The sequence below is a fragment of the Branchiostoma lanceolatum genome, chromosome 6 (assembly GCF_035083965.1).
Source record: "Branchiostoma lanceolatum isolate klBraLanc5 chromosome 6, klBraLanc5.hap2, whole genome shotgun sequence".
NCBI classification, from domain to species: Eukaryota; Metazoa; Chordata; class Leptocardii; order Amphioxiformes; family Branchiostomatidae; genus Branchiostoma; species Branchiostoma lanceolatum.
Window position 1 is genome coordinate 12,519,896 of NC_089727.1, and position 24,012 is coordinate 12,543,907.

General features: G+C 44.8%; 2 protein-coding genes across 12 annotated transcripts in view; one reads left to right on the top strand and one right to left on the bottom strand.

The window, feature by feature from the left end:
- LOC136436665 (teneurin-3-like) overlaps window positions 1-11,538 on the top strand; it is a 191,299-nt gene extending 179,761 nt beyond the window's left edge. For 8 of the 11 annotated variants that reach the window (XM_066430836.1, XM_066430842.1, XM_066430839.1 and 5 more), the window contains 14 exons: window positions 223-472; window positions 683-865; window positions 1,161-1,368; window positions 1,557-1,817; window positions 2,030-2,440; window positions 2,725-2,915; window positions 3,167-3,336; window positions 3,711-3,958; window positions 4,236-4,292; window positions 5,576-5,650; window positions 6,222-6,530; window positions 6,869-8,468; window positions 8,678-8,820; window positions 9,207-11,538. In XM_066430836.1, the coding sequence (XP_066286933.1) occupies window positions 223-472; window positions 683-865; window positions 1,161-1,368; window positions 1,557-1,817; window positions 2,030-2,440; window positions 2,725-2,915; window positions 3,167-3,336; window positions 3,711-3,958; window positions 4,236-4,292; window positions 5,576-5,650; window positions 6,222-6,530; window positions 6,869-8,468; window positions 8,678-8,820; window positions 9,207-9,965 (4,865 nt within the window). In that variant the 3' untranslated portion in view covers window positions 9,966-11,538. The remainder of the gene's footprint in view (window positions 1-222; window positions 473-682; window positions 866-1,160; window positions 1,369-1,556; window positions 1,818-2,029; window positions 2,441-2,724; window positions 2,916-3,166; window positions 3,337-3,710; window positions 3,959-4,235; window positions 4,293-5,575; window positions 5,651-6,221; window positions 6,531-6,868; window positions 8,469-8,677; window positions 8,821-9,206) is intronic. The other 3 variants (XM_066430844.1, XM_066430843.1, XM_066430845.1) reach the window with 3 other exon arrangements.
- Window positions 11,539-11,568: 30 nt separating this feature from the next.
- LOC136436667 (mucin-2-like) lies at window positions 11,569-22,454 on the bottom strand. Its single transcript, XM_066430848.1, has 14 exons — window positions 22,183-22,454; window positions 18,737-20,694; window positions 18,160-18,298; window positions 17,675-17,860; window positions 16,948-17,392; window positions 16,494-16,703; window positions 16,124-16,233; window positions 15,720-15,949; window positions 15,161-15,447; window positions 14,685-14,791; window positions 14,274-14,459; window positions 13,726-13,867; window positions 13,086-13,203; window positions 11,569-12,704 (listed from the first exon to the last, which is right to left on the bottom strand). The coding sequence occupies exons 1-14, from the start codon at window positions 22,259-22,261 to the stop codon at window positions 12,606-12,608; spliced, it is 4,296 nt and encodes a 1,431-aa protein (XP_066286945.1). The 5' UTR covers window positions 22,262-22,454; the 3' UTR covers window positions 11,569-12,605.
- Between the last annotated feature and the right edge of the window lie 1,558 nt (window positions 22,455-24,012).

Below are 24,012 nucleotides of genomic sequence, written 5' to 3' on the forward strand. Positions count from 1 at the left end.
TTGCAAAGATCATGAACTCTTGAGGCTTTTAGCATCTAATGAAGTGTTGCTCATCTTTAATGGAATTCACTTTATTGTACATCATGTTACATACGTAATGTTGCAACTTTCAAACATCCCTTTGAAATTTGAAAAAGGCCACTAAGATTTGAAGTGACCAATGTTGTGCCATCTCATACCAGCATCTTTAACCCATAGCTGTCCTATTTTTTCCCATTTTAGGCATTGTGTACAAGGGCACTGGATCCAACATCTACACTGCTGACCGACCAGCAATCATCTCCACCGTGATGGGCACAGGGCATCGACGTGACTCTTCCTGTGCGGGGTGCGAGGGAAAAGCAACAGGCCGCAAGCTGTTGTCACCCATGGCCCTGGCCGCGGGGATAGATGGCAGTATGTACGTCGGGGACTACAACTACGTCCGGCGCATCGAGCCAGACGGGAACGTTGTCACCATCATGAAGATCAGGTGAGAACTGCTAACAATTCGTGTAAGTTGTGTGAAGAAACAAATCATTTTGGCAGCGCAGCTGTAACGTTAGATACTGGACATTTTTTTGATAGTCTAATTTTGGTTTATCATACAATCTTGGACTGCTGGTATGCATAGTACATGGTTCCTCTATCGATTGCCATTTGCCTTTTTGTCTAATCTCATTACTGCCTTTCTCTGCATAAGGTCGGACCCCCCACAAAAGTACTACATGGCTGTGGACCCCACAGAGGGGACCCTTTACGTGTCAGACAGGAGTTCCCACCAGATCTACCGTGCTCGCTCTCTCACCAACATCCGCAACCCTGACAGGAACATGGAGCTGGTTGCCGGCACTGGAGCACAGTGCCCACCCATGGATGAGGAAAGGTGGGAACAGCAGTTTATCTTTTAATCTGACGGCAACAAAAAATGAGTGACCAAAAAAGTTTTTGACCCAATCAATCCCCTGTGTGTCTTTTTGTCTTGTTTGTTTGTAAGGCCAAAGTTTTAACTTTAGTCGTTTTACCTAAAAGTCAATTATTTTTCACAAAGTTGTATGTAGGATCATTGATCAAAACGAACCTAGCAATAAGGCAAGCAATTTTTTTCCTCGTCCAGCGAGTGATGTTACCTTTCCTTATGCATACTTTTTCATGTGTGAACCTAAACTCTATCAACCTAGGTGTGGGGATGGCGGTCCGGCCTTGAGAGCGAGGCTGTACAATCCCAAGGGCATCGCTGTGGACAACAAGGGCGTTCTGTACTTCCTTGACGGGACGGCCATCAGGATGATCGACACTGACGGAGTCATCCGCACGGTCCTGAAGAGCCAGAGCCTTGTGGGGAGCGGCACCCCCCTCCCATGCAAGGGTTCAATCCCCCTTGAGCAGGTATGGACAGAATATATGTTTTGTCTTACCTTCTATTTTCTAATAACCAGTGCACCAATACCTATTTGGAGGTGAATCAAAGGTTGCTTTGGATTGAAATTATACATGGACAGGCTTGATGCATAATGCTCGGCTTTTAGCATGAAAATTCAGCCATCTTACATTCAGTTGTTTTTGTTTCTCCACAGGTCCAACTGCAGTGGCCCACAGCCCTGTCAATCAACCCAGTAGACAACTCTCTCTACATCCTGGACAGCGCTGTCGTCCTGCGAGTCTCAAGCAGCCGCCACGCCTCCATCGTTGCCGGGGTAACGAGCAGCTGTCAGACCCGCCCTGGTCACCACCAGGCCCATCGCAGCCAGACACCACTCGAGTCCCCCAGCGCCATTTCTGTCGGACCCGATGGCACCCTGTACATCGCTGAAACCGATTTGCGCCACATCCATCAGGTGAGGAACATCTTTTAAAAGTTTTCTTTATTACTAAGGGCATCAAATTGAATTTATTGTATATACATGTATACAGGAAATGTCCCCTCATAGTTAACAGCTTGCACAGCATGATAAACCACATACAAGGTCACATATTGAATACAGCCAACTGTTAAAAAGTTACTGTTCGAGTCAATCTTGACCATGCTTCTGCATTTTGATAAAACCAGGTGCGGAAGGTGCTGCCCGACGGTTCAATAGTCCTGATGGCGGGAGGGAAGACCGACTGTGACTGCCAGGACGACGACAAATGCAAGTGCTATGCCGGCGATGACGGGCAGTCTCTCGGTGCCCTCCTCAACTCCCCCAGTGCGCTCGCCGTGACGCCTGATGGAACCTTGAACATCGCCGACCAGGGAAACCTCCGCGTACGGACCGTGTCCCGCTTCCTACCCCAGATGACGTCGGATAACGTATACGAAGTTGCGTCCTCCGACGGCCAGGAGTTGTACATGTTCAACCAGGCTGGTCAGCACCAGTATACGGAAGACCTGGTGACCGGCATCATCACTTACAACTTTACCTACGACCGGCAGGGCCGTCTGTCTGGAGTGATCGACACTCACGGGAACACGCTTCAGGTAATGTCGGGTTACATTTAATCAACCTTTATTAAAATCAACTTTGCAATGAAATACTAGACAAATCTTTCACTATCAAGTGCTTAAAAGAAGAGAAAAATATCTCTGTTTTTATAAATGATGCAACTCTGATTCTATAGATATCTGTAAAACACATCAGCATTTGAATCTGCTCTTGACTTTCTTTTACTCTACTTACAATCAATTTTAGTATTGTTTGTATACATTATTATATGTAGAATTGGTTGTATATAATCTAATATTGAGAGAAAAACACACCACAGGTCCACCACGATGCACGCAAGATAATCCTGCTGACGAAGTGGCGGCATGGGCTGGAGATGAGCCTGGACGAGAAGGGACGTGTAACCAAGGCGAGCCACACGGACGGCAGGGAGACCAGCTACACCTACTTCAACAGCACAGGGCTCATCACGAGCAGCGAGGACAGGCTGGGGTGGACCAGTTTCTATGAGTAAGTGTCCCCTACTCAGGGCTCTATGTAGTTTGTCTGGTACATGATACCAAACCTGTATTCTATTAACTTTGTATTCTTCCCTCTTATTAATTTTTGATTTTATCAGGATCATTCATAACAACTGCACATGTATTGACATGTTATAAACGATGTACAAAAAAGTTGTGTTGTTTTGTCAGGTGAACTGGTTTATGATCATTTAGAATTCCGGCCAGAATTCTGACCAGTATTTTTGTTACAACCTTCAGGTACAACAGGAATGGCTGGCTACAGAAGGTGGTGTACCCAACAGGCGAGACAGTAAGGCTGAGGGGCGGCGGCGGCCGAACCATGGCCATGGTGGACGTCATACAAAAGAGTGGAGACACCCTGACTCTGACCGCTGACCACAGCACGGGGGCCCTGGCAGCCACACAGGGTATGGGCTGCTCCAGTTTGGCTCACTGAAATGCCACTGCTTATGAAAAGAATGACATTACGCTTGAAGAATTCCCCTAACTCTTCAACTAGTACAAGGAACAACAAAAGACAACTCCTATGAACTACAACCCATTCCTTCCTTTTCGCCCTTTATCCTATTGTAATTGCACTCTTCTCCATCTAAAATTATGAAAAAGCTTCTGATAACATAGCCGTCTTCAGTCCAAAAGTATAAACTCATGTGCTACTTGATGAATAGAAATATACCACCAATACTACTGCAGCATTCGTTGAAGTAATTCGAGGGCTCTCTGTAAACAGGACTTGTATTGCAGTTTACCTTTTCTTAAATGGATGTTCCTTTTCCCTCAGGCCTTCTCCACTCCTCGTCCACCCGCGCCCAGGATGGGTCCACCACAATCATGTACCCAGACGGCACCGAGGTTGCCATGGAAACTAGGCCACACCCACTCCTAGGGCCCGACATGCCCGTGCTTGCCAAGCGGAAGATCACCATCTCACCGGAACTGGTGAACCGCGTGGAGTGGCGGTGGTTTATCCGTCGACGAGGCGGGAAACGGAATGACAGGAAGGTTTCGATGGTCGGGCGACGCATTCGGGTATGCCAGCATGACACACCTAGTTATTAGATAAACATCACGCCATTCGCATCCACCAATTCAGTTTTTATGACATGTTTACTTTACTGTTTCTTTTGTTTATTTTAGATCTTTTTTCACTGTTTAGTTTTTCTATTATGTTGTTAATGATTTAGTTTCTTTGAGCCTTACGTTTGCTTAGTTTGTCGCACAGTACTAATTTTTAGTTGATATAATTTTGTTTGATTTACTTTTACATAATTTCGTTATTAACCCATCATATGTTAATATCCAATAGGTGGGGGTGTCAAAGACATTTTCTTTTGCGGGGCAACTCTACCCCTTTGAGCTCAAAGTATGTTATGGTTTGTTTTGCCTGATTTGTTACAAGTTTGTAGCTGGAGTTAGAAGGCATGCCTTCATTTAGAAGATCTACTTATTTTCTTTCTTTTATAGTTCAGCTTATACCCTGGTGTAAGCCCCACGACCCCCCCACCAGAAACTCACAGACGTTCTTTAACTAACTCATCTTTTTAATCCTGTTAACCAGCATGACAACATCTTCACTCTGTCTAATTCTTCATCTTCTTTCTTACAGAATAACTGTAACTGGGGGTATTTAAGCATGCCTATATATGGTGTTAAGTGAGGCATGAATGTTATGTTCTGCAAGTAATGATATGTATGTGATATATGTTTGATGATATGAAAATAAGGAATGCGCTTTTGGTTAAGCTGAATGAACATAACAGGGTCCTAATCTCTGCAATGGTGAGGGGCTGCATAAGGACAATGCATGACAAAAATTGTATGTGTGCATGACATGCTGTTGAAATGCATTATATCCATCAATGTTATGTTGTGTTGTGACCGAAACCTGGAGGTTTTGTTGTGCAATCAAAGCGTGCAAGATGTTATCATGGATTGACAAATGCAGCAGAGCTGTTTTTAACATGCTCAGATATGCGCTGATTCACCCCAGACCTAACAAAATAATCATAGGAAACTTAAGGCTCAGTATAAAGTTAATCAGAAGGTTCATTGAAAACACTACCCACATGTTGTACCTCAGTCTATTCTTGTATAGGATTTACATGTGAATATGTTTTGTACAAAAAGGATCACACAGATTTGAGGATGGCACTTGATGTTTTCTTTGACCTCTCCAAGATCATCTTCATCACCCCTCCTTTCCTCTTTACCTTCCCAATCCTTTTCCTTATTCATTACATCTCCAACCTAGCAACCATCTATAGTAACTGTTACATAGTTACCTCATTTTCATCATCTTTCATTCATAGTCCTCTCATCTTGATCCTATGATTAGTCTTAAAACTTTTACAAAACCTCCGTAAGACTCACTATACAAATATTTCACTGACCTGTCTTTATCAGGTATCAGTTGGTTGAAAGTTTGTGTGTTGAGTCTTAACTGGTCCTTGTGTTGAATAACAGTTTATTGTCCATCATTCTGATTCTTGCATCTCATCTTTCACCTGAATTCTGTCTATGTCATCACCAGAATGGTCAAAAGAACACAACAAGTGCCATTGTGCAGATGATGTTCAATTAAACTGAACTTTGTTCACTTTAAACCAAAGAAGTTGACCACGAATCCAAACAATTTCCCTCCTGTAGGACCTGGATGCTGACTTGTATAGCGATGTAGACTTGGACTCCGATTACTATCCTGATTACCCAGATTATACGGATGTAGGTTTAAACACTTAAGTCTCTGGCATATTACTGCCTTCCCTTTATAACTCACAGTGGCTATAAGGTTTTCTCTTTAAATCAGGTGGTTTACGATTTTCTCAAAACAAACAAAAATTCTATCATCGTAAAGAAAAGTCATTTGTAAAACATTTTATTAATTTTGTTTCCATGATTGATTTCTTGTTTTTCCATTGTCATCAAGTTTTATTCTTCTACATTTATCATTTTGGCTAAAAGGTTTGCTTTGCATGTTGCTTAATGCTTGTTTTGACAGATTTGCATATCTGAGTTTGCTATAGTAAAAACAAACCCTTGCTTTTGCTTTGCCGAAGCATAAATTTATAATCTTCAGTTGATTTTAACCTGCATACATTTGCCTGCTTTTCCTCCTTAACTGCCTTGAAGAGACTTAAACAGCTCGGTGTGTCTGGGATTTGGAAGGTATCTTTAAATGGTGAAGGGACTTTCGCTTGCACAACTCAATCTCTCGGTCTGCAATGCTCACTCCACTCCGCATGTATCATCCTTGCCCGTTTCCTTATGTGTGTTTTATCCTTTTCGAATCTAGGTGAACGGCATTAACGTGCTATCTCTGGAATATGACCGTGAGGCCCGCAGCGAGCGCATATATGACGACCACCTGAAGTTCATGTTGACAATCAACTACAACGAAGCCGGACGGCCCATTAAGTGGGTCTCCAACGACGAGCTCGCGCCAGTAAACGTGTCGTACGACAGCTCAGGTCGGATGACGGGATGGCAGTGGTCAGACATGGTGGAACAGTGGCAGTACGATCGCCAGGGCCGGACCTCCGTCCGCACTGAAGCTGATGGCCTGGCTTGGTCATACACATATGAAGTCAAGGGTAATCAGAAGGTGAGGTCACAAATCTCCTTGCAAGAATCAGTTACTTAATATGAGAATACGAGGCTCTGAGTGAGAATAGAATTCTACTCAAACAAACCTTAATCCAAGAATCTGCATTAAGAATGCATAGGATGATTTGCAGACAAAAATTTCCTGAAGACTGATTTTCTTTCTGGAAGATGAATATTCTGTGTGAAAGAACAATCACGAAAAAGCATTTTATGGCAATGTAGACATCATTTTATCAAACTAAGCCAAAAGATAATTGATTGCAGACAAGAATGTCACCAATAATAAGTCTTCCTTTGTAGTTGTAGATTTGAAGTCTCTTTTTTTATTCTACATAGGTTGTTCGGCTGTCCACCCCTGGGAACAGGGAGTACAGTTTTTACTACGACATGGGTGGCCATCTTGCGGCAGTTACCAACCCTAGCAACGCCCACCACACCCTGTCCACCCAGCTGTCTGCCACGTCCTACAGAAACATCTACACCGCCCCCGACGGCAAAGTCACCTACGTCCAGGACTTCAACTACGCTGGGCAACCTCTGCTCGTCCAGTACCCAAACTCGCAGCTACGAGTCGTGTATCGTTATGGATCACGTGGTGAGCTTACGGAGAGACTCCTGGGGGATGTCCGCGTGAAATACGACTACGATGACCGCTCCGGGCGGCTCAACCGTGTCAGCCTGTTGGATGGTAATAATGCATGCATTGTGCGTTACCACCACCTAGGGCCCCTCATCGACAGACAGACCGTACGCTTCGTGGACCAGACTTGGGCTGGCTCCAAGTTCCTCTACGAGTACGACACAAACTTCCGGGTCACTTCCGTCAAAGCCGATATCGGGACTGTGTCTCTCCCTGCCGTTACGTACAACTATGATCTCACTCTCGGTAAGATGGAGCATTTCGGCTCCTTTGAGGTGATGTACTATGGCAGCGGGCAGATCGTCAGCAACTCCAACATGACTCTAACCAAGCAGCTGGACAGGACTGGACGAGTGCAGAATGTCCAGTACGAAATCCGCGGGCAGATCGTGCATCTCATGGCGTTGCAGTATAACAACCTCGGTAACGTGAAAGCGATGAGTTTGCAGCGTGGAACCAATATCAACGCCACTCGCTGGGAGTTCCAGTACGACGCAGACGGCCAGCTTGAGACGGCGTCGAAAGAAGGTGGGCTGGTGTGGCGCTACAGCCACGATAACGATGGCAACATCATCATCATAACTGAAGACGCATCGCAGACTGTTCTGATCTACGACGCCAAGGGGCACATCAGGCGCGCGGGTAGGACACTGTACTTCATGGACGAGGATGGCTTTGTGGTGAGAAGGGATGATGTACAGTATGAGTACTCATCTGATGGTCTGCTCAGGCATGTGGAAAAACCAGGGGTCTTCGAAATCTGGTACAAACTGGATGGCCTGGGCCGCCGTGTGTCTCGCCAAGACCTAGCCGGCAACCACGTTCAGTACTTCTATGGAGACCTGTCGAACCCAACACGCATGACACACATCATGAACCACTCCAATGGGGAAGTCCTCACACTTCACTACGACATCCAGGGACTGCTGTTTGCCACTGAAAGCAACCTGGGGGTCTGGACGTATGTGGTCACAGACCACATGGGTTCTCCCCTGGCACTTTTCAATGCACAAGGCCAACTCATCAAGGAGATTCAGTACAGTCCATACGGGCAGGTAGTCTACGATTCAGCACCCAGCGTAGAGTTTGTGATCGGTTACCACGGAGGACTTTACGATCCCTTAACACGGCTGGTTCACATCAAGGGGAGGGAGTATGACCCTGCCATTGCACGTTGGTACTCCCCAGATCACCAGATATGGAAGAAGATTGCCCAGAACCCCAGCCCAGTGGCCCTGTATCAGTACAGGGGGAACAACCCACTCAAGAGAGAACTACACAGGAACTACATGGGAGGTTGGTGTCAGAAGTCCTTCGAATGATTACTGTCTTATTAAGATCAGGATATGTGGTCAGATGCATGTTTTACTCCTAGTCCTTTGTTTTTATCTTGATCACAAAATGTTCATGTTAAGATATCTGTGGTGTGGCCTCAGTTGGACACCTTCAAATGTTCTGAATTACGATTGACTTGATTTGGTACTAATGTTGCTGTTTGTCTGCAGATGTTGAGAGCTGGCTGTGTGCGCTGGGCTTCAGTCTGCACAGTGTTGTGCCCCAGCTGGACGCCTACGGACACCTGGACACAGGAGACATCAGCTGCCAGAGGCAGAGGGAGGGGCAGCAGCCACAGCCACAGACCAACCAGGTGGGTCCAGCTGTTGTTTGTTTGTTTGTTTGTTTGTTGTTTGTTTTGCATAGCTGTTTAATGAGATGGCACTGCTATTCAGCACTTGGCTCTTTCTGTAACTGAAGAAATAGTGAAGTGATATTGGTGAGTTATATTTTCTCAACTGACATTGTTGTCATCATCCTCACTGCATGTCAATGCTTAGCATTGAGGTGGGCTGAAATTGCGGTTCAGTCACGAGCACTTTGAAATTCATACATTTTTATCCTTGTTTATTCCTCTGGCATGTTTGATATTGTTGTACATTTATGTCAACACCAAAATTATAGTTCATAACACAGATAATTGTTGCCAAGAGACAGTAGAACAGTTTCCCTAACTGTGTGTGTCCTATTGGTTCACAGATCATCCCAGCACTACACTGTCACACGGACCACAACGCCAAGACTTTCCTGACTCTACAGGCCACCACCAAGTCAGGTCTTGTATCTCCTGTAGCAATGGCCACACCCGGGGATGTCTACGGCATTCAGGAATCCAGCGTTGGACAGGTCGTGTTGGGAGTTGAAGACGGGAATGTGCGTCCGCATCTCAAGTCGACGGCCAGGCCAGAATACAACATCCTTGGCAGCGTCTTGAATGGAAGCCTGTTCCTTGAACAGTATCACTTTACTATCAACGGCAAAGACGTCCACTATTTCGTCAAAAGGGACACAAGCACTGCAGAGGAGGATCTACAGAAGCTGAGATTGCAAAGCACAGCGAGATCGATTCTTGGTGCCTACTTGAATGCCTCACGCCACGAGCCGCTACCGGGCCAGATCGAAGTACGCTTCGAGGGGGCCAACTCCATTCTGAGTTTGCAGTACGGCGACCTAGACATCATACAAAAGAGAATATTGGACAAAGCCAAAGTGAGAGGAGAACAGATGGTCTGGACTCAAGAGTTGGCTACGGTGGAGCAGGGTTTGCCTACAAAGTGGGACAGTGAACAACAGGCCGACATGCGGACTTATGGACACGTTCCCACGTATGGCGCCCTGTACATACGCCCCTCACAACAGTACCCAGAAATGGCGGACGATCCGAGAAATATCAGACTGGTTCCTCTCGCCAGCCTAGACTCTGAAACAGAGGCAAGAAGGAGGAGAAGAAGAAGATAGCCAGGAGAGAGAACCCTGGATTCATGAATGTATACTAATTCTAAAGGGGGGAATGTACAAACATAGTAACATAGCTGGAAGCTACTGAAACACAAGTTGAACCAACACAAGTTTCTTGGGACTCGATTAACGTGAATAACGTTTGTGGTAACTCCCCTGGGGGAGATGTCTTTTTTTGCAGTGATATGTGGGAAAGCATGAAGATTTCTAATTTAGAGATATTTATTATTGTTTTAAATGTGAAAGTTTATGTTTTATTTTGTATTGAGAAGGTAAGAGAGAAAAGAAAGCTGTATCATATGTACAAATTTAACTAGGAAGCCATTGTTGATTAGAAAGACTAAAGAAAGTGAAAGATTGCCTGTAAAACCTGAAGCTTCTACTTATGCTAGAATTTGTATTTTTGATAGTGATACTTTTGAATCTAATTCCTTGGAAAGAGTGCGTTTCCTGGAAGGTTTCTGTACATAAGAATGTTCGACAGGCGGACAATAAGAGAGGTTTCCTTCCTTTACGTTAAGGAAGCAAGTCAACCTTTCAAGAAAAGAAATGCCTGTCAGGATGCCTTTTAGTGGCCTGTATGCATGCAGCTCTTTCGAAGAGACTAAAATGGCTTGGTACATATCCTTGCAAACAATGCAGAAATTAGGTGATTGCTTCTGACTAGAAGCAAAAGACTGCGGAGCATCTATTCGAGATTGAGATTATTCAACATTATTTCAACAAACAAGCTTGTGAATCACTTAGTATGCTAAACACTAGTGCAATGTGTAACTTGCACAATTGTTTTTGGATGTTAACATATTTCACTGTGCCAATGTTGTCTTAGTATATTTTGATGATTTTCATGGAATTCGTCAGTTATGTGTCATTCCTATGAAATGTCATTATCTAACAATGAAAGTAGTGTCACCAGACCCTATACTGTTTCCAGTCACAAATGTTTCGTAGACGATGTTAGCGTACTATCTCTGTGTGCCCGTTTTGAGGCCAACACTATGTACTAGCAACTCCTTACTTACTTACATACTTGATGTGATGAAGGTAGTTTATTTTGAAGTGCCTTTGTACTTGTCCATCCAAGTGGAAAAATGATGAAAGTTGCATTGTGACTGTTCACAATTTTGTACTTTGTATTGATCGATGCCAATGACTGAGTGTACTTTAGTCGTACATTTGAAATGACCACAAAAATGTATGAAGAGCTCACTAACTGAGTCACTAACGCGTACAAGGTAGTGAATTTATTTCAGTGGCACCTGTAGTTTTTTCTATGCAAATCTCATACAAGTATTTCTTCTGGACTCCGTTGTAGACAAGTTACATTAGCAACATTGTTTTCTTATGAAAAGTGTGGTGCTTGTAATTTTCGTAGTCTTCTTATCGTAGATGTGAAATGACTAGGTATTATAACTTCATGTTTTATACTGAGCATAGCTCTCTGTAAATGATCAAAATTAGAGAATTCATTAAGTTCGACATTTTCTATTGTGATAAATTCCCTACAAACGTGTATGTAAATAAGATGAAATGTCTTGTGATGCTGATGCAAATAAAGTTCCCTGGAAACTTATCCATGCTTGTCTGAGGAATTTCATGTGTGTCCATTTGCAGTGTCATGTATTATTCCATCATTGTTACAAATACACTTGTAGGAAGACAAAAAGCATTTTCGTGTTACTTAAGCTTTCGTAAACAAACCATTTTCTTCCCGGGCCACTGGCCTGGATACTATACGCACTTCGACAGATCTGCTCTTCTAGTAATTTAGCCTAGCAAATATCAACAGCAGAATTTACAGCATTAAACATAGAAGAACATTAAGATAATTATACAAATGATGATCTTGTAAGAAACTGATACAAAGTATGGCTATAGTACATCTGATCTGCGCATGAAATACACAATAGTTTTCTTACATGCAGTTGTAGGTGCATTTCCCCTTCAGAAGGAGTACTGTACTTGTTTCTGAAGTGGGTTTGACTTGTAGATAAGATTCATGTATATTGTGTTGAATGCAACCTAAGCTATCATACAACACTATTTATCTGTCAGCAATCACATTTCCATCGAAGATTTCTTTTCTATTTGACAGTTCCAGAAATTAGAACAGAGTCAACATTGTACTGCACACAAGTAGACTTTCCATATCGTCCATCGAGCCTGTCTTACAAATTCTACACGAAACACTAAGTACAGGATATTTTCAGTACATCATAGACATAGTGGTCAATGTTCGCATCACAGAAGTGATAATACACAACTTCATAACACAACGACAGGGAGGAAAACCTCTGTAAACAAAGATGCCATAATACTATAGTGCGGATATATCATTGTCATGTTCTTTTTAGTTCCAAAGCATAATATAGTTCTTATTGCACATTTGATAGTTGTGTTCATGATTCCCATACTTCCTCTAAGAAATAAGAGTTTACAAGTATTGATAAAAATCATCTAATGTACTTCGTTCCCAAATGATTGAAGATTGTGTTGCTTCCAGAACAGTAACATGTTGGCGACACCAAAAGTGCTCGTTGTTAAGAATGTTTACAAGGAAATAATTGAAGATATCAACAGCGATGATTATGTTCCACTTCATAACCTAAAACAGTGCTAGCATCCACTACTAGGTTACATTTACACAAATGTTGCAGCATTCTCTGTAGAGCTGACAGGGAAGATTCCCCTGGTCCCGTCCTGTAGCTCCCCATAGCTCCAGCCTGGGATGTCACTTTCCTGTTCGCAAAACAAGGAAGTACCAACTATCAATTCTTATAACAAAACTTAAAGATGGTCGTGGTGAATCAGTCTATAAGACGCTAGCAATACTCTATACAATCATGTAACGTTACCTCTAGACAGGTTTACAAAAAAGAGAACAAGATGGCAATGCGAGATCATTATACTATTGTTAGAGTAAGACTGTATTGCATACTAAGTACTGTGATATCTCAGACATAGTGAACTATGATCAATGTATCTTGTCTTTATGAGTAACGAAAGGAGTAACCCTGGCACGACCAAAACATACTGCAATGTAAGACCTTGTTTAGCATATGATAAACCAAGACTTAAACACTGTTGCTTTGAAAAGGATTGATGTTTCTTCTAACTCGCCTCTAACTCCAAGATGACGTCTCCCTTGCCGAAGTTGAGATATCCCGGCCCCCTCATGGTGAAGGTTTCTATCGCTGTTCTCAGCTGGGTGTCCTGTAGATCCAGCTCTTCCAGCGTTCTGAAATATTACACGCAAGTCTTAACTGATCGATCTGCTTGCATACGGTGGACTTACATTTTGAAGAAGAACAAGCAACAGTTTCAGACTACAGGTATCAGAATTATCAACATCAACCCATAATTGAGTTGCTCAAGAAGCTGCTTTCCACAAAGATTTGCGAAACTTTGAATTCACACAATGATAAACAAAACACTTTTTAGTTTCGCCGCATTAAATCATTCATTTATAGACATTAAGTCCACAAGAAACTTGAAAGATGGTCAAAGATCGCACATCGAGGGGGGACCTGTCCTTGGTGCTGAAGCGGTAATCACACAGCTGAAAGCACACAACCATCGCCACAGCTTTTGGGAGAATTTCAATCGAAGATCCGCGACGGACGCCTTAGAAGGACAAGAATGAGGGCTATATCTTTTATACAGCACCACATCTTGTAGTCTGATTAAATCGCGCTCTTATCGTCCTGATCAGTCCTCTGCGGAAAGGGAGAGTTTGTGGAACACTACTCGGTCTGCTTACTTCATGATGTCTGGAGCCGCCTTCACGCTGCTTCTTGACGGCCGGGATCTAGACAGCGGGCTCGTGGGGCCGACCTCTTGTTGTGTCTGTGGTTGGAAGCTGCCGAGGCTCAGGTTGGGAGGCCGTCTGGGCTTGTTTGACACTTGGGGAATATAAGGTTATTATAGAAACTTATCAATTGAAAGGGACAGCTAAATACAGATAGTTAACAATTGCCCACAAGATCATTAAGATAAACGCATTTTCTATGTGAGGTTTTCTTCTTTCTCCTCCTAGGGATTATGCCGAAATTAGTTTTATGCATCTTACCAAGCAAATTTGCAGTTAAAAATGTTCAGGAAATCTCATTTTACATGTATAAACAACAGAGAACAGGTGAAGTACATGTACCCCAAAATGTATATTCACAAATGTATCCCCTGACCTGCTTAGCTATGCTAAAATGTCTTCCACTTAATGCTCTATCGACGCTAACATTTATCTCACCCATTTTGCCCAGTTTAATATTCTGCTAGATTGGCGTGAAATGTTCCCCAAACAGATGTTACCTTGGCTGGGAGTATCGTCTATGTTGGATTCCTCCAGCAGGTCGAAGTTGATCGGCATGCTGACTCTCCGGGAGGGAGACCTGACGATGGTGGGGGCTTTCGGTGTGGTGGCGACGGAGTGCCGCTGGGACGGCTGCCGGGGAGGTTTGACTGGCACCGTACCCGGACCGGTATCCTCAACAGATCCTGAAAAGGAAAGTGGCATGCTATTAGAACAACCAACATCCACTAGACAAGGAGGCGGGCCAAGAAACATTTGGAGACATGACACTTCTGCAAAATTGAGAAGACAGTCAGAGACAAACAGCCCAGAACAGAGGCAAATGTAGGACAGTCGTCGATAGGCTATGATCTAGTGAAAAGGCAAAGGCATGAAAATAAGAAGACCTACAGGAAGAGTATACCCCCTACCTTGTACAGGTGATACCGAGGCACGCAGAGATGGCTTTCTCTCGGCTGTGGAGTACGTCGGTGACCTTTCACTCTGGATCGGAGGGGGAGGAGCGCCAAATGTGCCTCTGTGGGAAGATAAGGAGGTTAGGGAACAAGGGCCTTGAAGAGGTAAAACATTAAAGTTATAGTCACAGTGTAGTTGGAACTGTCGCATACCATCGGCAACCATGTGTTGTGGCTGAAACCATAGCCTGCGTTACTAATAGCAATGTTTTCTTGGCGGAACTAAGCATGCACTTGCGACTGTGTAATAATGTAATTTACATTGGAAGGGAAACATGCTGTTTTCGTTGTTTTTCACACGTCTTGGATCTCCTTTTTGGGGCCAATGAAGAATTGGCATTGGACCGAATTCTGTAGTATTTCTCTTTCCACTAAAATAGCGTATGTATTCCATCATATTCGCACGTTGATGTATATTAGACTCTACCGACCTGTTCTGTTGTTGTGGCCCGGGTTGCTCGTGAGAACTGGGCCGCACGGCTACCGTCGGTCTGCCGGGGCCGTCGTCGGCGTCGCTCGGTGAGTAGAACACCTCTGACGCGCTAGGCTGTTTGTTCATGAGGGATTTTCTGACGGAGGTACGCGGGCGGAGCTCATTCGGGCGGGACAGAGTGTCCTGTCCGGACTGAACGGACTGGTCGGGTGCCTCGGCTCTCCTGGTTTTATCGGTCGGTGGTTTAGGCGCGGGGCGCTGGGGCGGACCGAGGGCTCGGGTGGCCTGCTCGGTGTTAAAGCGAAACGCATAAAATTATCAAAATTTAACTTTAAATAAATCGGACAACATTTCAGACTTGTACCTGCCTATCGAGTAGGTTCCAACCGATGGAGAAAACATGTGATGTACTTGTACCTTTAAACACTTCGTTTTGATAATACGTGGAACTAATACATATTTTGTCAATATTTCTTGTTACGACGAAATCAAGAAGTCTATTGTTAGCCCAGTTTTTCCTGTTACGAAGACTCGCTAAGAAGAAGTTTGACGCCTACCTTTGAATCTTTCTTGTCTTCCCCCAGCTTATTGACATAGCTTTCCGGGAACCAGCCTTCCTGCCCGGTCTGTATGCAGACTCCCCGGGCCCAGCCCAGAGGGTCGCGCTCTATCACCGTGATGACGTCATCTTCTTCAAGATTCAGCTGGTTGTCATCGGTGGCCCTGTACCCATACACCGCGATGTAGCGTTCTCTAGACGGCGAGGGGTCACTGACCTTGGGAGAGTCTAGGACAGAACGTTTGAAGTTGTGTATTGACCAATTATATACATGTATCATGGCGAAGGCGATAGAAAAACGACCGAGTGGCTTGATAGTTAATGTTAGAATGAAGTTGAGATTGAGACGTTTGAATCACAGTTATTAAAGAGACGTTCGATTTGATTAGAGATTGTACTTACCAAACTCTGGCGGAGGCGGCGGCAGGTCCAGATCAAGGGCTGACTCGGGTTCGCTCAGTCTGAGCGCCATGGACAGCTTCCTGTCACGTCCCGTTCTGTCTTCGGAGCTCCTGTCGTTAGAAAATTCATTTTCACAGTGCCAGTCAATACAAATCAAGAACTTAAAAATCTCATATAAAAAGCTATGCAAAAGAGTAATCGTGCACCATCGTGGCGCTTCCCACATAGAAAGGTGTCGAAGGTAAACACGGGCTACATGTAGAATTCAACAAAGATCATCTAAAGTTTTGTGATAGATGACTTTTATGGTCTTTTATGTCTGCGACATGAAAATGCATCAGATGTATGTTGAAATATTCGAGAGAATTACCTTCCGCTCCTATTGCTCCTCATGGAGGCCTCCCTGTTGGGCAGGTTGGTGTTCATGATGAGGTGCATGCGGCTCTCCTCCGCGGTGTCGGGCTGCCTGCTCCGCAGAACCGCCTTGACGTGCGGGTGGGTCCGCACGTGCGACCGGCCCACGCTGCCCATCCACGGGATGTTAGGGGAGCCCAGCGTAGACGGCGTCCTGGATGCATAACTTGTATGCAGAAACATACAAACAGAGCGAACAAACATCTGAGGACTGTAGTTGATCGCATTTATTTTCATGATGTAACTAAAACTGTTACGACTTTGGTCTGTACCCGTACGCCCTTCGGCAACCGCCTAGACGAACACAAAAACACACAATTTCAAACACGTACCAATAGGTCGAAATCTAAAGGGCACACAGAACAAACCGGGGACATACATTAATCATTTGACTTAAGACTGCCTTTTACCTGGCGCGGGAGGGAGGCCGAGACGACGTCACCGACTCCTGGGCGGTAGACGCGAGTGACTCGGGGCTGTCACTGCGTCCGTTCGGCGGGGTCGTCTGTGTGTTCTCGGACCGGTCCAGATTTCCAAACGTCATGTTCCTGAGGGAGGCCGACGTGGACACGGATCCGATGCTAATGTTATCTACACTTCGGGGAGGTGTTGTCTCATCCTCGTGTGCAAGAAGTTCAGGAGGAGGGGGAGGGAGGGACAGATTGCTGAGGGACGCCCTACGCTGTTCATTATCGGTAGTTTCACCTATCGCGCGAACGGGCAGTGTGGCATCTGAGCCCGCAGTGCCGTTTGGAAGAGGCATGAGTTGTAGAGAAGGAGGAGGGGCTGGGAGAGATGAGTCCTCGTCATCCATAAAACCGGGGTTGTCCGCGCCTGTTGGTGTCACTACAGAACCTGTAAAAATATGTTTCGAAACGTTTTGATATCCAGGACATAGAACGGACTCTATATTTCCAAGCATGCGCACGGCTTCAGGCTTGTAAGGCTTAAAAACTTCTCTGGCAAGGATTCGATGGAGACACCATTTCAAAGATATACAAAACGCTACAAGAAGGCGTAACGTTAAAGACAAAAACGAGGCCGTGCATCTACTTGGAGCTGGACATTGCAAGCAAGCGACACAGATGAAAAGCACACGAGGAAATCAGAACGGAGAGGAGTATGGTGAGAACTGACCTGCGGCCTGCAGGTTCTTGGTGGGAAACCAGCCGATTTTCTGCTGACTCCGTCCGAACCACCAGTCGTCTGTGGGTTTGTTGATGACCTCCACCTCCTCGCCCTTCACCAGGGAGATCTGGTCCTCAGCCTCCGACTTGTAGGACTCCTTCACTCGGAACCTTTCCGCGGTCTTTGGCCTTGTGTCTTCGAGAATAATGAAATATAGATGACGTACCTCACAGTATATAGAAACACAGCAACCTTTACAAAAGTTCCACATTTACCAAAAATCATATTACCGAGCGGTGTAAAATCTTCTGTGAAATGTAAAATGTTCATACATGCAGAACTTGGTGGTGATCGCCACATTTAAATGCCATGCGGCCGCCGCCATTGATATCGTACTTAGCGGCCTTAGCGTCAATATCGATCGGTCGTTTGTGGACGAAGTACTATTGACTCTATGAATGTGCATGTAGAATTAAAGCAGCCGCTGCTTTCACCTATTTTCTTCCTCGCTGTAGAGTTCCTTCCTGGGCGGTCTAAGTGCTTTTCCCTGGGAGCCCGGCCCGCAGTACTAGTGCCGTTGGCCTGTCCCAGTGGCAGCATCTCTTCCTCATCAGTCAGGTACTTTTCATCCAGCTGCGTTAATGGTATGGGAAGGAGTGAGTTTAACAACTTTCCCTATGAAACTAGCCTGCGCTACGAAACCCGTACAATATTCAGAGGTTTACATGTTCTTTGACCCTGTTTTTGAAATGGAAGGTTCAGAGTTCGATCCCCGATTGTTGACACTCATCCGACGTACATTCTACTAGAAAGGGACGCAGTCTTTGGAGCGATAAGTTAAGCGGTGTTCCAATGACACTGCCCGTTAATTGTATCCATCGAGCTTTGGGCATACATTTTACGACACAGTGTACCAGTATATACTATACACAATGTCCGTCTTCATACAAGATAGGCTTTTCAGTTGAGTAATCTATAATGATCTATAATGGATCGAGACCTATTTCTATTCCCAAATTACAATTTTTATGCTCATATGTAGTTAAAATCAAAGTAACTTCCCAATCGTACCTGTACAGGTCTGTTACAGCACGTGACGCAGGCAATGATGATGATGACGATGATCAGCACCACCATGGAAGCCCCCACCCCAGCCACAATGGGCATCCACAGGTCCACAGGCGCTGCTGTAGTACTGTTACCGGGCCCTGTCGTCATCACATCGGTACTGTCCACGGGGGAGACCACGAGAACCGGGTCCGCTGTGTTTGCACTTTGTGGGGAGGGAGTGGGACTATCTGGGATCGAGGTTGGAGCTTTTGGGGCTGTAGTTGGGATGGGGGCATTGGTAGTTGGCATGTCAGTTGACGTCGTTATGATTTGTGTGGTTGTAGTCGTTGGTGGTTCGGGAGTTGTTGTTGGGATGAGTTGCATGGGGGTCGTTATTTCTGGGGTTGTAGTCGTTGGTGGTTCGGGAGTTGTTGTTGGGATGATAGGGATGGGAGTCGTTATTTCTGGGGTTGTTGTCAAACCGCCAGTTGTTGTAGTTGTAACTTCAGGGGTCGTAGTAGGGAGAGGAACAGTAGTTGGTAATTCCGGAGTGGTAGTTGGTATATGTGGAATAGGGGTTGTAGCTTCAGTGGTTGTAGTCGTTATAAGTGGTGTTGTTGTTATGTCAGGGGTGGTTGCTACAAGCTGCGAGGCTGTTGTTAGGCTATATTGAGTAGTAGTTGGTAGTTCTGGGGTGGTAGTAGGTACTGGTGGGATGGGAGTTGTTCTTTCGGTGGTTGGAAAATCCGTGGTTGTAGTTGTCGTTATGATTGGTGGGGTTGTGGTAGGAATATCTGGGGTAGGAGTTGGTGGTTCAGGTGTTGTAGTTGGGATGGTGGATGTTCTTTCTGGGGTTGTCCTTGGGGTAGTGGTTGGTGGTACTAAGGTGATAATTTGGATGGGTGGATTGGTGGTTGTTGCTTCTGCTGTTGGGGAATTCGGAGTTACAGCTATGATTTGTGGGGTTGTAGTAGTCACGTCAGTACTTGTAATCTGTGGCGTTGTAGTTGGCGCATCAGTGGTTGTAATGTGTAGTGTTGTAGTCGGCAAGTCAGTAGTTGTAATTTGTGGTACTGTAGATGGTACATTAGTGGTTATAAGCTGCGGGGTTGTAGTTGGTGCATCAGTGGTTGTAACATGTGGGGTTGTAGTCGGTGCGTTAGTGGTTGCAATATGTGGCATTGTAGTTGACTCATCGGTGGTTGTAATTTGCGGTGTTGTAGTTGGCACGTCAGTAGTTGTAATTTGTGGCGTTGTAGCTGGTACGTCAGTGGTTGTAATTTGTGGGGTTGTAGTCGATGCATCAGTGGTTGTAATTTGCGGTGGCGTCGTTGGCAAGTCAGTAGTTAGAATTTGTGGCGTTGTAGCTGGTACACCAGTGGTTGTAATTAGTAGGGTTGTAGTAGATTCACCGGTGGTTGTAATTTGCGGTGTTGTAGTTGGTGCATCAGTGGTTGCAATTTGTGGAGTTGAAGTTGGCAAGTCAGTAGTTATGCTTTGTGGGGTTGTGTTGGGGACAGTGGTTGGCAATTCGGGGATGGTGGTAGGTGCAGGTGGGATGGGTGTTGTTACTTCTGGGGTAGTAGTCGGAAAATCAGACGTTGTAACTTTAGGGGTTGTAGTAGGAGTAGTGGTTGGTGATTCAGGAGTTGTAGTTGGGATGCGGGTCGTTATTTCTGGGATTGTAGTTGGCAAGTCAGGACTTGTGCTGATAATTTGTGGGGCTGTAGTAGGGGTAGGCGTTGGTGATTCGGGGGTGGGCGGGACAGCTGTACTTCTGTCTGGGGTTGTCCCTGGAAAGTCAGAGGTTGCTAGTTGCGCGGTTGAGGATGGGCTGTTTGTCACAGTAGATGGTGAATCGGGGGCAGCAGAAGCGGTTGGAGGGTTGGGGGTAGATGCAGGCGCTGTAGTCGGGTCAATAGCTGGTGAAGGCGACGCAGCGACTGGCAAGTCTGTTGTCATAGACTGCGACTGGACACCTGGAATAGTACAATAATAGATAAACTAGAAGAGAGCAGACCATTTCCTGCATCGTTTAATACTAACTAACAGGGAAGAAAGTGCCCTCAAGGTTAGAAGCGCTCCATGACGAAAATTCATATCATAACCATCATCTGATATTAAAGTTATGGAAATAGTTCAACAAAACAGATGGCATTGTCCGAACAAGGTCACTTCGCTCCGTAGATGAGTTTTCTTTCGCCACAAGCAGTTAGTCAATCCCCAAATTCAAAGTAAAGTTACATCAATCCCCAAATTCAAAAACGCAAAACGCATTCATACATTCTTCTTTACCGTTACCGTGAGAACAAAGGTGAGGCGTAGATTATCGCCATAATCATGTTATGTAAATTAGTTTGGCACCGATCGATGTTCCCACGGCGGTTCTTTGGTCGTTCTTGCGTGTTTGTTCCTGCCTACACTCACGTCCGCTATCGACCGCACGTCAGACCGAACTCATATGGCGGACTTGTACTTTGCAAACACACTGTCACACAGTCTAGCCCTTCTTTATTAAATACTAACAGTCTGACGGTGCCATGGCCAAGGATCAACGGAGCTAGAAGAAAACACATCTCTAACATGCTGTTTGCTCAAAACTGGGAGGTGACTTGAACTGTACGTATGTACTGTTGCACAACGGATTGGCATAGACCTCGAAGAGCGCCACCGTAACTCTTCTTCGACGTTCGGGGGATGTAAGATTAAGAATAAAAGTTGCATCAGCCTACAGCTAGTGTACAGCTCCTTTGGTTTGTGTAAGCTGTATGTTTCTCGGTAAGCCATTACTTCACAAATATTTGCTAGTTATGATCAATGACAACATGACGAACAGCACAAACTTTCAGGCCCCTATTAATTGTGGAGGAGTGTATACCGAGCCTGTTCATCATCAAAACTTCACAATTTAACATTTAATTTCCAAAGAAAATTTCTCCGGGGATAAACTAAATCTGGGACTATATCAAGCTATCATTAGTGTTTTGAGTGCTTATCTAATTTAAATCCAATTTAAACACCCATAGTACAACGTTTTCGTTGGCTTAGTCACTTGAACCTTGTACGACGCGCACGTGAGGTGCGTAACCAGGCATGACGACGCCATGGTCTCAACGTCAATGACGGGATGTCAGCGATCTTTTGGTTGTTTGAAAACAAAGTAAAAACATCCCATTGTCTCTTTTATTCAGCCTAGAAAGTTCTTAAGAAAGTTGTCTATCTTAGGACAAAGTCTGCTGGTACGACGTTAGCAGAATCAATGTTCCTCATTGATTTTTGAATGACTCATGTCGGTGAGAAACTAACACAGATATGTCATTGTTAGGGACACAACTAAGTTGAGTTCCCAATTCTTGAAAAAAAGCTTATCACAGTTCTCAAAACACATACTTCTACTGTTGATTGACGTCGGCATCACTTAATCACGGTTAGAGTCTGTGTCATCATGTACAGACATAAACCCCTACCTTGGACATGAACAGATATGGTGTGGAGCAGCAGCACGGCAGTCCACGAACACACTCCGCAATGTCGTCGGCGCCACATCGTCCTTCCTAGCGGGAGAACGTGCCCCGTTCTTAACCGACCAAAAGTTATCTACCTGTCCACACAAAGGAAAGACGGCAACACAAACTTGACACTTTCTTAGAACAAGCAGACTGCACTTCTTTGAGGGACTCCGAAGTTGTCTTCCGTCCGCGCCGCCATCTTTAGTCGGCGTCAATAAAGGTGGATTGAACATTAACCTGACCTATCTCGGGTTAAGTGTAGTTTGTACCTGTTGACTGAGGCGCTACCGGGTTGGTTGTGCGTACCTCTGACGACAGGCAACGCCCCCGTTCCGCTTGAATTAGCCGACTGTGTTTACCTTCAAATTTAGATAAAGTACGGCGGACAGGTGTGTAATTCCTCGGTGTCCTGCCTAGGACGCTGTCTGTCAGCTACTTCGCTTGCACAAGTCTAAAGTAACTGATGCAATAACGCAGTTAAGGGGGAGGGGTTGCCATAAAAGAACAAAGATGAAGTGTTTTCCCGATATCTAAAGTCTTGACATTTTATATGGTTTCCTAAGACACGTAATACATGGCCCTTCCAGCTATAGGCATTGATTTAAGCTCTGAAATGTCGCTTTGTTACTCATGAAATACAATACATTACGCCAAAAATAGTTACTCAAGCAACTGTATAAAATTTTGAAACTGTCAGACGTTTCAGACAGCATCCGCTATCTTTCGTCAGTGACTAAAGAAAGATCTCGCAGAACCAGGTTTTTGGTTAAAATTTTATCCAGTTGCTTGAGTAACTATTTTTGGCTCATCTTACTACCTGGATGTCTAACCTTCATCAAAACACAAAACATTGTTTGCAATTTGCATGGACAATCATGGTTCTGTGCCCTGTGGTGCATTTCTTACGCCAGTCAATGGGCGGCGCTACTACGGTAAACCTGTCAACCTGTGCTGCCAACCTGCTACTATACTGCTTTGTCTTTGAAATTGAATCGTTCTATGTGTGATCAAGGGACGGTGGTTAAGTGAAAACTTACAATTTAGTTACAGTTCTCTGATCAAATGGCTTATAAGCTCCTATAAGCTAATACATTGTAGCTAGTTCTACACCCTCCGAAGAACACAATACCTGCCCTTTACTTATTGACGTAAGGTTCTGAATTGTAAGTCATGACAGCAACATCACATTTACGTGGAGGTCAACATATCGTTACAATCACCACATTTACATAGTCTCTACCAGACTACGGATATAACGTTAAACGTCCCCGCTTTTCCAGGCGAACAAATGATTGGGCAGTTCCATATCAGGCCGCAAGGGAGCGTTCATAAGCTGCATAACTCCTCGGCCTCTTGCGATTTTCTGAAGGACAGAGGTTTGCTGGGCCACAGCTCAATGATGTTCAGATTGTCTCAAAAAGACTCACTAACGTTATCATCTTGCCTTGAGTTATTTCGTAGCAAAAGATTTTATAGCTGGATGAAGAAATTCCCACAGGATTTGTTTCACGTTGTCACGAGTAAGGAAGGTAATAAGATAAGTCCCCAAAGAAGAGCGTTTTGGCACACGCCATGAATGAAGTCAAGTTCAGTGTCAAGTTGGCGGCAGTTCAGCGTTCTGGGACCGTTAGCCACCGGCTGGAACCCGTTTCTAACCGCAAAACTTAGATACCTCACGATGTGATATCAAGGGACGATACAGAAATGTAGAAATGAAAGATCAGTACTTTCACCGCTCTAGTATTTATTGGGGACTACATGTACTTTTACTTGCAATTGCATTAAATC